The sequence below is a fragment of the Pagrus major genome, chromosome 17 (assembly GCF_040436345.1).
Source record: "Pagrus major chromosome 17, Pma_NU_1.0".
Taxonomy (NCBI): domain Eukaryota; kingdom Metazoa; phylum Chordata; class Actinopteri; order Spariformes; family Sparidae; genus Pagrus; species Pagrus major.
The window spans coordinates 18854513-18872594 of NC_133231.1; the positions used below are offsets into that span (position 1 = coordinate 18854513).

General features: G+C 42.0%; 1 protein-coding gene across 1 annotated transcript in view; it reads left to right on the plus strand.

Annotated features, from left to right (window-relative positions):
• The window catches only part of adamtsl4 (ADAMTS-like 4), a 40979-nt gene extending 27436 nt beyond the window's left edge, over positions 1 to 13543 (plus strand). Inside the window, exons 6-17 of the mRNA XM_073484928.1 lie at positions 1732 to 1871; positions 2322 to 2526; positions 3284 to 3468; positions 6098 to 6263; positions 6783 to 7046; positions 7244 to 7373; positions 8195 to 8399; positions 8874 to 9047; positions 9138 to 9317; positions 9996 to 10175; positions 10282 to 10429; positions 10524 to 13543. Coding sequence (XP_073341029.1) covers positions 1732 to 1871; positions 2322 to 2526; positions 3284 to 3468; positions 6098 to 6263; positions 6783 to 7046; positions 7244 to 7373; positions 8195 to 8399; positions 8874 to 9047; positions 9138 to 9317; positions 9996 to 10175; positions 10282 to 10429; positions 10524 to 10654 — 2108 coding nt within the window. The 3' untranslated portion in view covers positions 10655 to 13543. The remainder of the gene's footprint in view (positions 1 to 1731; positions 1872 to 2321; positions 2527 to 3283; positions 3469 to 6097; positions 6264 to 6782; positions 7047 to 7243; positions 7374 to 8194; positions 8400 to 8873; positions 9048 to 9137; positions 9318 to 9995; positions 10176 to 10281; positions 10430 to 10523) is intronic.
• The last annotated feature ends 4539 nt before the right edge of the window (positions 13544 to 18082 follow it).

Here is an 18082-nt window from a genome sequence, read left to right on the forward strand (position 1 = left end):
AGGTTAAAGCCCAGTACATGGCTGGGCCACAGTTGTTTCTCGATGGTTGACCCAGACCTGCGAAAGATCTTGTGCGAGTGACTCTTTCCTGAACCTTAACCAAGTGTTTTTGTGCCTAAAGCTAACCAGATCTTAACCACAGCTTTGTCAAATTATTAAACATTATTAGTTTTCCACAATAAAGAAGCAATGCGTACAAATCTCATAAGAGTCTTAAAGTCTAAAGAGGTCAAACAGCTTCAGCAGCACTTGTAGTATATAGAACAACTTTATTAGACCAACACGTTTCGGCTTGTGGATGACCCTGATGAAGGCTACAAGCCAAAACACGTCAGTCTAATAAAGTTGTTCTCTACACTACTAGTGTTGCTGGAGCTTTTTGACCTCTTCAGACCTTCTCCCTTCCCTTGGTTGTGCCAGAAACCCCCACTCTACTATCTAGCATTGACCAGTAGACAGAGATTCAGGTGCGTTATGCTAGTAGCCATCACCCTCAATTAGACATCAAGGCTACAGAGGTCTGGTAATCTCATTTCTTTCTAACTCCACAGCTCCATATTTTTGTCAATTTGAAAGTCATAGTTGTAGAGATTCTGACTCAAGTGACATCACTTGAGGTAAATTATTAGCTTTTACACAGCTTCCTCTGGAGCCACAAAGGCCTTATACTTCAACTTTTGTCACATATGCAGTAGGACTCCACAGGACCTGTAAAACAGACTTAATGACTGACGGACAAAGGCAAAGGACAACACAATTTCATGCTGTTTTACTTTGTTTATATTTGGCGGACCCTGCCGCCTTTCTTACCTGTTTATTCTGTATGGAAAAGACACATATTTCTGAGTTTGTATTATTACCTCATTAATATTTGAAATATTAGAATTCTTAGTTTGAATTTCACCCCCAAACTGCATAATTCACCTTTAAGTACAAAGCTGGAGGTAGGACGCGGTAAGCTTAGCTTAGCATAGACACTGGAAACACAGGGAAACAGCTAGCCTGTCTCTGTCCGTAGTTCAAAAATACACCTACCAACATCTCGAAAACTCACTATATAACACATTGTGTATTTTTACATAAACAAAAAATTTAAATGTATGGTTTTAGAAGTGAGAGGTCACATAGTGTAACTATCAGTTATCTTTTCATTGAAGGAAATGTTGAACTACTCCTTTAAACCTGTATTTCACCACATAGACATACTCCTCTAACTTTCTCCACATGTTTTACTTGTACCTGACTCCTATTCCCTTGTGAGACCGTTTGTATTTTCTGCTCATCTATTTGTCAGCTTATTCTCTCGGAACTGAAGGGCTTTAATTTCCTCCTTTACCCTGAAGCTGTCTTTTCTTTCTCTGATTCCTCCTTCAGAGAAGGAAGTACATCTCTCCCTGCTGTGTGCGCCCGTTGGGTTTCTCCCATAAATCAAACCGTCCTCAAGCTTTTACGCCTCTCTTCTGTATCCCCTGGGAGGGTGGAGCAGAGAGTGTGCTCGTACATGTGAGCAGCGGGGGGAAATAGGTAATCACTCTGGTGCTGTGTGACTGTCAGGGGTTACATGGCCCTGCCTCAGTTTCCTGACCACATGGAAAGACGTTCAACGCCCAGATGGTACTTCTCCAAGCCAGGCAGATGCACAAAAAACTACATACAGGAGATCTCCCAGCCACACACTTAAGACAGACATATATGTTGTGCAGTAACCCTTGTATCCTCTGTATGTTGCAGTTGGTGCAGACAAGCAGTGCGAGCTGACCTGCAGACCTGCTGGCTATCGTTTCTACGTTCGTCAAGCCGAGCGTGTCAGAGACGGGACCCCCTGCGTCAACGTCAGCTCAAATGACGTGTGTGTAGAAGGACAGTGTCTGGTGAGTGCATTTAAATGCCCGGGTGTGAGATTTTAGCTTCAAGTGACTGAGGCCTTCCTGTCTGGCCGGAGGTTGACAAAGTCCAGAACTGGCCCTTAGTCTCACGTCTGGAGGCTGATTTAAGCCTGGCATTCAGATTCAGAGTTTCTCCAGATTTTTTTATCACCCTACTCTGGGCCTCTTTTGTCTGTTTCTTTCCTTCTTTTTCCTCATTTGCACTCTGGCTTTCTGATTTTGCCTCTCGAGCAGGAATCTGGCCAGCAACAGTTACCAATTTACACAAACAACGTTGAAATAAACACTGGCAATGTCTATGAAATGTCAACAAGATTGGAATTAGCCATTCTCTGCCCTGTCCCCTCCCCTCCTCCCACATCTCTCTTGTTCCACTTTCTTTCCCCTCATTGTCTGACCCATCACTCACATCTTTTCCCCTTCTTCCCCTGCCAGACTGAGGGTTGCGATGGGGTACTGGGCTCCGGCTCCGTGATTGACAAGTGTGGGGTGTGTGGTGGGCGGGACAGCTCCTGTCGAAAGGTGACGGGAAACTTCCAAAATGTCACCGTTCCCCTTGGTTACCACAAGATCCTGGACATCCCGGCCGGAGCTACTTTCATTAACATCACGGAGAGACGTGCCAGCCCGAATTACCTGGGTAAGACCTAATAAACACAAAATCGAGCACATGGACACACACATTTACAGTTTAAAGGATAATTTCACCCAAAAATGAAAATGTAGTCATTACCTTTTCATGCAGATTAAAAAAATGTTATTTACACCCTCAGTGCGTGGTGGAGCTTACCCACTCCAGACAGGGTGGACGCTAACGGTTTTAGCTTAGCAGCTACAGTGAAGATTTTGGCTTTAAAGCATTTTGTGTTTATTTTTCAGTTGCCTTTTTACATTATAAAACAAGTCCCCATCTATTTCAGTTGTTTAGGACAATGTTGCAACACTGTTTTGCTGTGAAGCTCGAACAGGTTTTGTGGACTACAAAACTTCAGTAGATATGGACTGAAGTTTGGGGTGAACTTATCCTTTAACAGTCCTTGAATAATAATACTGGTTGCAGCTTTAGTAAAAGTAAGACATTGGCGAGGGAATTGCAGATTTGGGAATGAGATTTGGCACTGTGTGTGCTGGCTTGGACTAAGATTGTAAATTTTTGTGGCCTCAAAGACTTCAAGCAGATTAAGCCAGCATTGTATTAGAGCCCATAAGGAATCAGTGAAGTGTGTACGTGTGCAGGTTTTCTCTCACAGGCCCCCCATTTGGTAGCGAGACAGCACTCTAAAGTCTGTGTTTGTCTGTCTGAAAGTGTGTTTAAGCTCATGGGGGTTTCCTAAGAATTCCCCACAATGTAGACTAAACAAGAAGAAGACTCAAACTTTGCTCAATTCCTCCTCCAGCCATGAGGAGTGGCACCGGGGCTTCAGTGGTGAACGGTCGTTGGGCTGTGGACCCTCCAGGGGACTACCAGGCAGGAGGGACCACTTTCACCTACACCCGACCTAGAGCTCAGGCGGAGGGGGAGGAAGAGAGAGGCGAGTCCCTCAGAGCTCCAGGACCCACCACCACGCAGCTGCAGCTATATGTAAGTACAGAACCACAGGAAGGCATTTATTCTAACCCTGTAAGCAAACATGAACCATGGCATGGCAAAATTAAGTTAATGATAAGAATCGTAGACTAATGTATAGACACACATGTATACACACAGTCTTTCACATCTCTGTAACATTGTCCTAAGCCTGAGGCGATGCTCTCCTGCTCTGTGTCAATATCCTCCAGATAGGCAGCATTATTTTGGCATTATGGAGGGATAAAAACAGCTACACTAAAGCTTAGCCTGAGCCACATCAGACTATCCAGGGCTTTATAATAACAACTCTAACCTCAGGCTAAGATCTTATTAAAGAAGAAGAGTCATCTGCAGCGTTGCATCCAGAAGCTACTGTGCAGGAGGGGGTAAAAATAGCAAGCAACCACCAAGGTCGGAGTTTGGTCTCCTCTGGGATCACCTGCATTTTTAGGGCTTAATGGGATTTTAAAATAAGACATAAAAAGACTTAAACTCTATAACCTCGCCAGGAGCACTGTGAGGCTGTAATGCTCATTACGCACGGGGAAAGAAATGTTTTGATGGCGATGAAGACTAGAAGGAGTCGGCTATCTGCCTGTGGGTGGTGCCACAGAGAAGAACGACGAAAAAGCCACATCAGAAGTGTTGTATGAGTTGTACGTCGGACGTCTCAGCTTGTCTGGCTAAGCTACAGCACAAGTTACACCCCTTGCTACACCCAGTATTCACCTACTTTATCTCATTATCACATCAGTGTGGGCGAGGGGAAAGGTCAGATAAAGCCAAACGCTCATTGCAAGGTAGATGTGGGGCATTTTTATGGCTTTATTACAGACAGGCAGTAGTGAGATGAGTGGAACTCCAGACCGGACTCCAACTGGGAACAGTTAACGGTCCGTATCTTGAGTGAGCTTAGCTTAGCTATCACTTTCCAACCAAACTTGTCCCCGTTTCATATCTGCAGTGATGGAAACAGTCTTCGTCACACATGGCTGGAATACAAACAATACAGAAGCCTAGTATTTGTTGATTTTTTTTTTTCATCAAGCTCAAAAAACATGAATTTCAACTGTTTACAGATTCTTTGTAATGAGAGTAAATAAACAGAGAGGAGGCCCAAGTAAACAGTAATTTTGTCTTATGGGGCTAAAGACTGAAAACAAGGGGGGAGCTTCTAGTCTCACTCTGTCAGAAGGTAACAAAAACTGCCCACCGCACCAAAACTAAAGTGTAAAAACGACATTTTGTGTTTTCACAGAGGGCTGTGTGTATCGCTTTAATTGCGACATTGTCGTGAACTGACCTCAATAGACATTTTATTTATGGCTACCTTGTGATTGACTAGTCTATACCATGGTGTATTCAATTCAATTCAAAAAACTTTATTTGTCCCCGGGGGGCAATTAAAGGAAATCAAATATGATTACTTATGGCTCCAAAAAACAATGAATGAGACTCAAGGCTTCAAAATGGTGGCCCATAAACCAGTGGGTGACCACACCGTGTTATCGAGATAATTCACATTGGACCAAAGCGTTGCATCAACAGATTGAGTTGTATTACATTACCGTCTCTGGCAAAAAATAGCAGATCAGAACCTTGTTGCCATGGGACTCCAGCTGATTAAGTTTAGATGACCTTGACTATGTTAAGTCTTGAAAGAAAGGCGGCAGGGTTTCGTAGTGAGGGGGGCAGTCACATAATGACAAGCATACACCCTGCTGAGGCCTCCTCGAGCATGACACTGATTCCCTGCCAGGACCATAGTGGTTGCTTTTAGCTCATCCTGACCTCTGACCTCCCTGTGAAGGAAAGGAGACGTGCATTTATCTACAGGGATCCGTAGGGAAGCTGTTTTTTAACATTCAAAGCTTCTGTTGAGGTTTTTGGATAAAGCTTTGTGTCATTATATTTATACCATCAGCACCCTGAAAGAATCCTCAGTTTGAATGTAGTGTTTCTTCATCATTAATTTTAAAGTGCTTCCAAAGCGACAATTTCTTTGACATCTTTCTGCAGTTGTTGTTGTTTTGAAAGTGAAGATGTTTCGATGGAGCCAAACAACCACATCTACAACAACCACAATATGATCTCAGTAATTTAATTTATTAGAGCTAAAATAGAGTTTTTTTTTTATTGCGGTTGAATAAATGTAATAACCTTCTTAGTACAGGAGCTTGCCCTTTGTGTGAGTCATGCAGGACAGCAGTTTTTCGATCACAGGGGTAATTTTTAAAAGGTTAAATGCCAACAAATGTGATTGAAGCAGAATATTTCTTTAGATTAAAAAATGATGTGAATTTTGGAAATTTTTACATCTTTCTTAATCAAAAACATTTTGACTTTTGGACCTTAGTTATTGGAGATGTGGCTGCATGCACTATAAATGTTTTATAAGTTTACGCCACTTTAAGAAAGTCAGGAAACCAATTACTTCAGAATTACCAAGTGACGTATACTATTAAATTTAAGTTGTACGAGCTATAAAGTTTTAAGAACTTAAAATTATTAGTCTATTTTACTTAGTAATTTTGAGGTAATCGGTTTCCTCGATTTTTTTCACAGCTTGACTGTTTTATGTGTCGTTGGCTTCCTTTCACCTCTAATTCTGTCTCTTCTCTCGCCCTATTTTGCTCTGCAGATCATTTTCCACAAGGAGAACCCAGGCATCGACTATGAGTTTTATGTCCCTGTGGAGAAGAAGGAGGCAGAGAGGGAGAGGCTGACGGACCGAGAATGGGAGACACTCAGAGAGGCACCCAGAGAGAGGCAGAGGGAGCGAGAGCCAGTGAGGGCACCCCTTCGCAGTACGTCCATTACGCTCCAACTTCTCCTTCTTGTGTTCGGCAGCTGTGTTTTCTGCATGTTTAATGCAGTAGCATTACAGAAACATGGGGCTGTTGACAGTCATGTGCACCACCAAGATTCATTCTTTCCAAATTACTCAGGGAAACACTTGTGCAGCCCATGTCCTTAGAGAATGATTGACGTGTTTATGGACTCGGATGGGTGTGGTTGTGGGCCAAGTGGGAGGGATTATTGTCCAAGTGTGTTTGTGTGTTTGCGTATGACCTAGATGGGAGGCTATCTGCTCCACATGTTCGCTGTCATGAGACCCTGACCTCATGGTGACATCATTAGCCTCTGACTCACTGCCTTCCTCTTATTCTCAATATTTCAACATTTCGCCTCTTTCCTCCCTCTGTATCACACTTTTCTCCTCCTCCCCCTCCTCATGTGTTTCCCAATCTTCGCCTCTCTCCCCCACCTCTCCTGTCCTCTCTAATTTGTCCTCATGTCCCATCTATTTTTTTCTTCTCTCACAGGTCCTCTCACCGTCTCAGTAGAAGACCCTCCTCCTGCTCCTCCTCCTGTTTCGCTTCCTTCCTTCCCCTCTTCCTCCTCCTCCTCCTCTGTGTTTTCTCCTCCCTCCTCGGACCGATGGACACCTGAGAGGTCGCGTCCTCGAGGCTCTGCACCGAACAGGAATGCTCGGATCCCCCCTCGCACTGACCTGCCACCGGACACTCAGCCACCATTTGTGTGGAGAAAAGGCGAACTCACTGAGTGTTCTGCTTCCTGTGGCAAAGGTTAGATTCTGAAGAGCCCTGTAGATTCTCACATATGTGTCAATGTATTAATTAACTGAAATTAGATATACAAAATGATGCTCGCTCACTTTGGATGATGTGATGCCTCCCTCCTCTGGTCGGTAGGTGCAAGTACAAGAACATGGAGCTGACGTCTCTCTCCTTCTGCATATCCATCACCTTCTCTCTCTCTGCAGGCTCTCAGTCCAGAGTCATTCTCTGTATCGACCGCCATACAGACGAGGAAGTCCCTGAGAGGAAATGTGACTCTGCAGCCAAACCTGTCCCTGAGGAGGAGCATTGTAACATACATCCCTGCCCACCATTGTGAGAAAACACACAGTTTGTAGAGATACACATTATGTAGACTTTCAGAAAGTGCAATTTTCATAGCTGATAATTCACAGCACTGCAAAATCTCCTCATCAAGTCATTTTTGTCTCTCTTTTGAGTCTGTTAAAACTATAAAATACTCAATGTTGAACAATGTTTAGTATTTGAAATGTTTTTTCCAGATATCCTGTAAAAACTACTTAAAATGATATCTATAATATTCAATTATTATGTCATTCACAAAGTTGAGCTGTTGGATACAGCATATATCACTCTAAAGTGAAGCTTCAACCTTTTTTTTATGATTCAATCTACCAGTGTGGTGAGAATAGTTTTTATTTGTGTCCGATGCAAATAAGTGTGGCAGCCTGCTTTATTCTTGATTTCTACCGTAAACAAATTGGCATTATGTCACTGATAATAGCTTAGAGGGTGACAGAAACAGGGGAGAGAGAGTGGGGGAAGACAGATTCAAACCCGAGCTGCTGCTAAGGAATCTGGTACATGGGTCACCAGCTCGACTGAATAATAGAAAAAGTGTAGCTAAATTGTTTAGATTGCCTTTAATTTGTGCCATGCTCAAAGAAGAGGGTGATGAAAACACTATGCAAGCTTATTATTTTGAATGGAAACCAGTGGCTGGCAGGGAGGTACCACAACATTCTTACAGAAACCATCATTTTTGGTTGATGGTTGACGTAAGCGTCAGTGCATGCATACATGATTTGTAGTGAGCTGACACATGGCATGTTATTGAACTAGTCGTATATCTGGAAACCTGTGATCTTGTATTGTCATGTCCGTCTCTCTCTCAGCTGGGAAGCCAGTCAGTGGTCGGAGTGCAGCGTGTCTTGTGGCCCCGGGGTGCAGCAGAGGCAGCTCCAGTGCAGGCAGAGCTTTGGGAACCGCTCCACCATGGTCCACCCACAGCGCTGTGCTAACCTCACCCCACCAGACTCCACACAGGCGTGTCAGCTCCGCCTCTGCTCCCACTGGGAGGTCAGCTCTGACTGGAGCACGGTAGGTCAACAACACCAGTATGTGACTGGGAACTTTACGAGTGGGTGGAGTTCGGTTAAAATAAGTAAGAATGTTTGTGAGTATAGTTCTTTTAAGTTTTGGGATAGGACTTAAATTAAATTATGGCTCAATCATAAATTTTAAATTTCATTCATTAGTTTAGCACACAACTATTTTAATCCTTTTCATGTTGGAGACCCTGCAAACACTGTGCCATGGGCTCAGTTACAACAAATCATTTTTAGGATTGTGGTTCATTTGAGTTTTTCAGTTAATCAGTTGCACATTTTGGGCAAATGAAAACATACAACAGATATGACTCATAAGAAAAGCACACAGTCCTAACCAACCAATAACTGCTTATAGTTTTACTGCTGCACAACCCACAATATGAAAAGACCAATAATCAACCATCAATCTTTATTTTCCACACCTTTTCTTTCATCTGTTTACACTCATCCTTGTTTCTCACAGTGCTCAGTAGACTGTGGAGTTGGGAGGAGGACCAGGAGTGTGCGCTGCCTCAGCGATCAGGGCAACATCGTGAACGACAAGGAGTGCAGCTCCCGTGCTCGCCCACAGGGGAGTGAGGAGTGCAACATGGGTCCGTGTGTAACCAACTGGTACTTCACTAACTGGTCCAACACTGTGAGTAACACACACACACCAAAGCACAGTAAGAAACTTTAACAGCTCTCAACAGTAATCCTCAACATGATCTTCCACTTTATCCCTCAGTGTTCGGCGCAGTGTGGCCCCGGGGTGCAGAAGAGGGAGGTGGTGTGTCTGACTCGAGGAGGGGTCAGGGAGGGCGGAGGAGGAGGGGACTGTGTCGGAGATAAACCGGCAGAGATGAAGGCCTGCAATAAGGGGCCATGTGTGGCATCAACCATTTGGTACAGCAGCCCCTGGACACAGGTAGGACGGAGGGGATGAAGATGATGTGAATGTGTTTTTACCTCTTTTGTTTTTGCACTTGTTGGTATGTTTCTCCTTTAAGTTTGTAATATAAAGACATTGTTTTATATTGTGATTTTTATGACCAACAAAAGTTAATGACCAAAATATTGTATTTTCAATAAATGCAGTGCTGAGTGTACAGGAATACATGGTTTTATTTTAGTTTCTACAATTCTAGACATTTTTATCTTTAATTCAGTCCTTGTGTGGTCCTATTTCTTCTGGAGATTTTTTTTTTATTTAAAATATGTAAAGCAGTGTTTTATGTTCTAGTGAATGTATAATAAAATATCTTGAAAGTTAAAAAGTTCAAAGTCTGCACCAACAGAAGCTCCTCTCTCCGACAGAAAACACTGCTCCTGAAACGCCTCATCAGTAGTCCCACACTTTAATTCCGTGACTTTGTGACATCACACTACGTCACAGAGTCACGCATTTGCATCATTTGCCTAGCAGCCAGTTTGGCACGTAAGAAATATTTTAGGTACTTTCCACAATATTTGCCAGTGGAAAACCAAAAACGAACAGTTCGAAGCAAATCAAGTGGAGCCAAGCCGTACAGTCGTGGAAATGAGGCCATAGATTAAGTAGTTTTATGAACAGATAATGTAACTCCTGTTTCCGTATTTTTTTCAGTGTAATGTCCAATGTGGGAACGGAACTCAGCGACGAGACATCATTTGTGTCCAGAAGACGGGGAATGATTTCACTGTCGTGCCGGCCACTGAGTGTGCACATCTGGACAAGCCTGCTGCGGTCCAGGAGTGTGAGATGGGAGAGTGTGAGCCACAGTGGTTCACAACGGAGTGGAGCGCGGTGAGAGACGAGGGGGAGCTGAGAGTGAAATGGTTAAAAGAGAAAAGGTCAGGACAACTTTAACTTAAAACCATGTTTTTTACACACCCTCTTTCTTTGTTCTCAGTGCTCGCGCTCTTGTGGAAAAGGCTTACAAATGAGAGAGGTACGGTGTCTGACGCCAGACAAAAAGCACAGCCATGAATGTGATTTGAGCCCCAAACCTGAACAGGAGCAAATCTGCAACATAATACCCTGCAGTCCACAAGTCACAGGTTAGTGTGTGTGTCTATATGACAATGGACTCATGTGTGTCTCAGTGTTTCCCCATGCCAACCTCTCTCTCCTACGCTTTGTCCCTGTCCACAGATGAAAACTGCCGGGACAAACGTCACAACTGTGTGATGGTGGTTCAGGCCAGGCTGTGCGTCTACTCCTACTACAAGAGTGCCTGTTGTGCCTCGTGTACCCAGAGTGCTCAGCGTGCTAAGAGGCACTGACCAGCACAAAATCACAGACAGCCCATGTGTGCAAGAAGTGGAGGATTAGGTCAAAGGTGCTGATGACGAGTCTGTTGAAGAGGACAGCCCAGAGACGACATAATCCCTGCAGAAAACATTTAGTTATTTTCTCCTGATTCTTCAGGTAAAACACTGTGAAAGCAGCCGGTTCCTTCTTCCAGTTCTCTGTATACTGTTTTATATTGTCTTTTAGAACCACATATTCCACTGAGCTTGCATCTGTTTACTGTGCATCAGCTTTAACAGGTTCACACGCATGTGTCACGCAGGGCTGAGTGATGCATTTGCGATGATTTCAACTCTTTTCTGTGGCTGAGAGATTGTAATGGAAGGTGCGCACGGAGGACACAGCTGTGTTTCAACAGCAGATTTAGACTTTTTTTTCTTAAGATTCTGTCTAATGTACAGGATCTTAAAAAACAGATGTAATCAGACATGCATACCACTAATTATGAAAAGGAATGTGCTCAACAAATAATTACCATGTGTGCTAGATAAACTGTGTATAATGTAGTACTGTGTGTGCTAAAGATCTACTGGAATAGGTCTACTGTGTTTCTGTACACTGCAGAGGCAGATACAACCCAACTAAGCTAGAAGGATTTCATTAACATATTGTATGTCTTTTTTTTTCTGTTTGCCAAAAATAGTGTCCTCTTATTTAAAGTTCAGTATTTGGACAGCTGAACCAAAGGTGCTGGTGTTAGTATGGCAGTAAGTGACCAAATATATCAGAGCGGGAAGATGTGAGATTCTTCTCAGACCAGAAGGATATTAGACATAGAGTCAAACGTTTTATATATACATAGAAGTCTTTTAAAGAGAGCTGGTAGAAATACCACAGTTAAGGTGTGAAAATTGCTGCAGTTACAACCCTGGTTTTTAAATAAGTTGAGACGCAGTGTAAAACATAAATAAAACAGAATATGATAATCTGCTCATCCTTTTTTGACATATTCTCAGTTGAAAACAGTACAAAGACAATATTTTTAATGTTTTAACTCATCAATTTCATTAATGTTTGTAAATATACGTATACTTATTCTGAATCTGAGTCGGGACAGGGCCAACAAAAGACTGGGAAAAGAGTGTTGTAAAACCGTTGTCGGTAAACACAGAATGTTAGCAAATTATTGCATTTTATGTTTTACACAGCGTCGCAACTTTTTTAGAATTGGGGGTGTATGTTCTTACTGAACGAAAGACGATGCTGCTCACTTAATAACAGTTTTAAAAAAGAAATTATGAAGTGATAGGACTGATGCTGTTCTGTACTTTTCTTGTTGTCAACAAATCACATGAAAAGACCAAAATAACTATGTGTTAGTCTGTCTGTTGATTAGGGCTGTCACAATTATCGAGGCCTTAAGAATTCATGATTATGTTATTACTGTGATTTCTATAGAAAATTTGGGGTAAAATAATCCTCAGTCAAATTCATCTTTAACTTTGTTTAACTTTGTGTGTTTTGTTTAATTTTTGGCAAATATGTTGTTAAAAAACACCCAGTAACTTTCTTTAACAGCTGGGCACTGCAGTTTTTAGATAAATGTTACTCAAAGAATAAAAAATAGTGCATTTTTGTAAGGGACTATTTTCAGCTGTGGACTGACACACATCAGTTATGACACCAGGATCGTAAACTACAGTGCCCATGTTCATCTTAATGAAGGAACATGTCATCCAGTGTGACAATGTAGCTCATTTGTGTGTTTTTAATGGTATTTTAGAAATAGTGGAGTTCTGTGGCTCCGTGGGTTTTCTGCTGGGTTTGGTCTTTTCATGCGATTCTGCACAATAGGAAAAATATAGAATATTGCCTTTGAGCACGAACTTGGTGGTGACGCACAGGTTTGAAAATGTGAAATGATTCACTCCTGGTTGACCTAATTTCACGTTTTAGCGATCACGTCACCATGACGACTATCCTGAGGTATTAAAAAAACAACTTTGTATCCTCCCTGTTTTCTCACCTCATCTCTGTCTATATTTTATTTGCATCCATCATTTCCCTCTTGTGCGGGGATGATGAATCTGTCCTATGAGAGTAGGCAAAGCCAGAATTAGGAAACCTCATGTCTGTTCAAAGTTTAACTCATGATATGGATCAAATGTGCTCGTTCTGCTTTGACCTGACAGTAAATATTTTGCATTCTGAGGTGGTGACCTCTGTATATGGGTGTAAGTACTTTTCACGCTTTTTTTCTCTTTCTCTTCTTCTTGTTCTTGTTCTTGTTCTTGTTCTTCTTGTTCTTGTTCTTCTTGTTCTTCTTCTCCACACACCCCCCAAGAAGAAATACACACACATCACACCCCGCCCACTGAAAGGCGAGGAGTCTGTATATTTGTCAGATATGTTTTAATGTCTATAATTTCTCTGAACATAATAGGCACTTATGTTTTATAACTAAGTAGAGTTATCAGAAGTGTTGTTGTAGACTGCATTTATTCACATCTAACTGTCATATAACTATTGTATTTTGCATTTGACAAGAGATTCAGTGTCTTTATTGTATGTTTGCATGCATGTGTCTGTGTGTTCGTGTGCGTGTGTGTACATGGTTGTGTGTTTTGCGATCCTGGCTTTGAATGTGTCATTCTTGTCTCTAATCCCTTGTAGTAAAAATTACTTTTTATATGAAAAACAAAAAAAGGATAGTAATTTATCTATTATCTAAAGAACATGTAATTTATTTTCTGTTTTTGAGAAGCTGTAGCAAATTTTCTTTGATACCACCAGAGTTTATGAGATTGTTATTACTGATACACGGACGATTTTTTTTTATTATCGTGCAAAAACAAAAAACAGTGTGGAAAAAATATTATCTCGAAGCTTCCTTTTAAATAAAAGTGAAAAACAACAGAAAAGTTGTGTCGTGTTTGCTGCTCTCCAGTGAATAAGGATGATGATGCCAGTTTCCTCCAAACGATGGCGCTGTTGAGTCTCACACATGAATGAACAAGCCTAGTTTTCCTCAGACATTACTGGTATGTGTAAAGGGTAAATGTCTGTATTTGGTGCCAAGTCTGGATTGTGACGAGTTGGTTTTTGTGGTCAAAACATTGAATAAGCAAGGTTTTCCTTACAAGCTTGTCATCTGTATGTAGTTATTTGTCCAGGAAGTCTTTTAAGATAAATTATCTGTTTTTCAAGAGTGACCTGTCCAAAATAGTACCATTAAGTCTGAACCTGAATGACATGAATAATCAGAAGTCCTTCATAAAGCATTTTTTATATGAAATGTGGTGTTTTAGTGTCTGATACGGAGACGGCATTTCCAAATCAAGTTTATCATGCAAAATACTCTGAACCCACAGTGCACTATACAAATATGCAAACTTTGCCAAGTTTATAAAGGTCAGATATGTCCTGCTGCCTGAGGTGTAAATGTAGGAGTGGCTGCAGAAGTGTGAGTATTTTGGCCACAGAAAGTGAAAGCAGGGAAGAAGAGTTTGAAAGTGTAAAGAGCATGTCAATTTTTTTAAATTAGAATTTATAATCCTAGTGTGATAGGTGTTGGAAGTGACAGGGTCATAGCCAGGATTTTAGAGATACTTGAGTCATTCTCAGTCAGTCTCTCAGTTACATTTTCCTGTTAATGTTATTTTCCAAAGCCGCATCCACACTTTTCTCTAATTCTGGTGGAGAAATACTAGTTTGGCAAGTGAATCAAAGATTAATGTAGGCAACTATTTAACTATACTAGTCTTGGGTGTCCTTAATTCTATATCTGAGAGCCCTGCCAGGATTTCCAAGAAGTTTCTTGAGATGTCTCAGGTTGTTTGGCAGGACATTGTCTTTTGGATGATGGGGACATTTTAATGGATACAGAGGGCCAGACCTGTCATGTAAAAATAAATAAAGACTGGTAACACTTTATATTAAAGGTACAAAGCATACACTTAAGTAATGCTGAACTGCATGACTCGTGATGATTTATTGCTCGGATTAATGCAGGATGCATCATAAATTCCTGTTGACAACCATTAACAAATGACAAAGTTATGACTTTATGGTGATTCTTTCTCACTTAATTGATCAGCAGTTAATATACTTTACTTCATACAGTAACTTGTATGCAATGATGGAATGTAACTAAGTACATTTACTTAAGTACTGGACTTTTGGCACTTGTACTTTACTCGAGTATTTCTATTTTCTCTTACTTTATACTTCGACTCCACTACATTTTGGAGTCACATATTGTACTTTTTACTCACTATATCTACTTGATAACTTTGGTTACTAGTTACTTTACAGATCGCATGCTACATCAAAGCCAAATTTATTTTAGATTAGTTTCCTTTGTCTGTAATCAGATTAGAAAAAACACTGATTAATAGAAAAATGCTGAATATCAGATCTGAAAATCAGCCAGGAGGGTAATAGGCCAACCCATAGTGTACAGTGTATACATACATGTAGGTAAATCGATGTATCATTTACTTTTACTTGCAATTTTGATACAGTTAAGTACATTTATTGCCAGAAAATTAATTTCAACACATTTAACGTTTAATCAAGTATGACTTTTGGATACAACCCAACTGATATGCGACCAAGATAGCTGGTTTCCAGTTACATTTAGTCAGACTGATGAATTTGCTCAGCCTCTCTCTCTTTATCAGGCTGGCTGTGAGAAGATAACATTTACACGTTTGACGATGCAGTCACATAAATATATTTTTATTTAACTAAAATCAAGCTAACTTGATGCATATCAGTTAATGTACGAGGCATTCCTAACTGATGATCCAGTGTGAACTAATCACGTGACAGTTCATAGCAGGTGGATTATTTGTTAATGGTGAGCAGCAGGAATTCATTATAGTCATTAATTCATACATTAAAATGTGTAGCTTTATTATAGAGTTTTACCAGTTTTATAAAACACTTTATCTTTCAATTAGTTTGCAAACAAGTGGTCCTACAATACGGACCCCTCTAAAACTTCAGCAAAGGTGAAGAAACTCTCCTTTGGCTACAAAAAAGCTGAGTAACAGAGTTCAGGTTTTCCCTCCTCAGCATCCCTCTTCTTCCTGCTCTTTCGTGCGTTATCGCCGTTTCTCCTCCATCGTGCAGGGAGGCTTAACAGCTCCGGTGGCGTGCTGCCTGCTGCCTGCACACCGATCACATCCTCGGGGCGCAGCGGGCGTTGCGTGCCTCCTCTCCACCGGTGCTGGGTTTGTTTAAAGAAGGCCCCTTGTGTGTGTGTGTGTGTGTGTGTGTGTGTGTGTGTGTGTGTGGGAGGGAGGGTGGGGTGTAGGTCTATATGGTGGATGAATGTAGCGGGGGATGCTGGCTCACAGAGGGCACGAGGCAGGGGAGGCAGATGGTGACCTTTTGGAGTAAATTACCATGAACCCCATGACTCTCTCCTTTCACTCAATCTCTCTCCGGGCACGCACACGCACCTCAAAGATAACACGCACCATCTAGCTTTTTGTTTATGAATAACTGCGCTGCCTGACTTTTTTTTTTTTTTTTTTTTTTTTAACATCTCAGCCCAATGTCGGCCGGATCTTTTTTTCCAAAGTACAGGCTGTAAAGTAGGCCAACTCCAACCCCGAGCTATTTCTCCTTCTCTCTGTCACACATTTTACTCTGAGTGGGTGTGAGCGTGATTTCGGGCTCGGGCGTGAACAGCTGTAGTAGTCGTGACTGCGTGCCCGTCGATCGGCGGCGCGCTTCGGCTTCACGTCAAGAGGCATCGTCGTTTCAGCACCAAGGCCAGGGCTCGCGGCGAGAACAATAGGCGGCTCCGCGCACGGCGTTGCCCAGGCAACGTCGACAAAGTCTCACCCGGAAACCGAGTTTAAAAAACACTTATAATTGATCTAAAAATTCAAATAAAGATAAAAACATAGAGCGTGTATCAGCTAAATTTACAAAGGGAGATATAAATGTGTTATAGTGTGAAAATGAGCTGTTTTGCTTCATTTTTCGTTTCACCGAAGCGAACACAGTTAGCTACGGTCCCTGGGAGTTACGTCACGGGCTAGCAACCGCTTCGGTGCGAGGAGGAGGGGAGGGAGAGAAAGAGAGCAGAGCAGATACCGGCGTCGGACGTGAAAAGACATCCAGCCGTCGGACGGGTGAGACGCCACAAGATAATAGAAAATAGCGAGAATAGTAAGTAAGAATAGCCCCAGGTTGGGACAAAAACGGCGAGGCTAAAAACTGCTGTTACACGAGACCGAGCAAGTTTAAACAGTTGGACGTTAAGAATTTGAGCGGTTGGTTAGCTTGTTATCACTTCGTAATTAAATAGGAATTAAGAGTGGGCTTTGGCGAAAGTGAAAACTAACTAGCTAGCTCGCTCCACTTTTGGATTTTGAGAGTCGAGAATTTCAGCGGGACAGGTGTCAAGCTGTGATTTGGACTCGCACCTGCTACCACCACCACCACCACCTCCTCCAGGACTCTCCTCCGGACCCTCCAGACCGGAACACGGGGGCTTTTTTAAAAACCACAGCCGAGCCCGTAGTATCTGTACGCCGAAGAGGAGGAGGAGGAGGAGGAGGCGGAGAGGGAGAGCAACGGCAGGCACAAAGAGCGGAGAGCATCCAGAGAGGGGAGGAAAGGAGGACGGGACGGAGAGGACAACAACGGGGACCCGACAGAGAGCATCCCTCTTTGATTCCTGATCGGCAGTCTGTCCATAAGCTTCATCTGAAAACGGTAAGAGCTTTCATGTGTGTAGCTCGTATATTTCCCCGTGTTGTTTTGTTCTGGTGCGTGCGTGCGTGCGTGTGTGTATGTGTGTGCGCGCGCGTGTATATGTGTATGTGTACATTGAGGGGGGGATCGGACAAAGAGCAAGGGAGCCCCATGACATCCGAGTGTATGCTGTAACCTACAGCTGGCTAAACAAAGAAACCGCTCTATTGCAATGATTTACCCCCAATCACGCTGTTTCTTCTCTCTTTCCTGTGTAGGGATCCGAACGCTGTTTATCCACCAAAAGGTAATGCATGCTTACAGATATTTTCGATTTATATTTTTTTTAAATGGAGGGGGGGAGAAAAAAAAAGTCCCATTATTGTTTTTTGATTGGCTAATTAACATTTGCATAATTGTTTTACCAGAAGCTAGTGGAGCCCTTTGTCATCAGGCTGGGCAATAAACACTCAAAATAATCACGCAAATAATCTCCTAATAATTGGGTCACACATTTTATAGCCTATGATCATATTCAAATCAGACATTTTATTAAGAATTTGTGTTGATAATATTTTCTCATTCTTCTTTTTTATGATCTTACAACTAGATAGATGCAAATTCTATACACGTAATAAATATAATATTATAAACATGAGCCCTTAAGGGAAAACTATTAATTGTTGTGATACTATAGGAGTTTTAAATCTATAAAGTGTAGTATAAGTAATTATGAACTCATTATT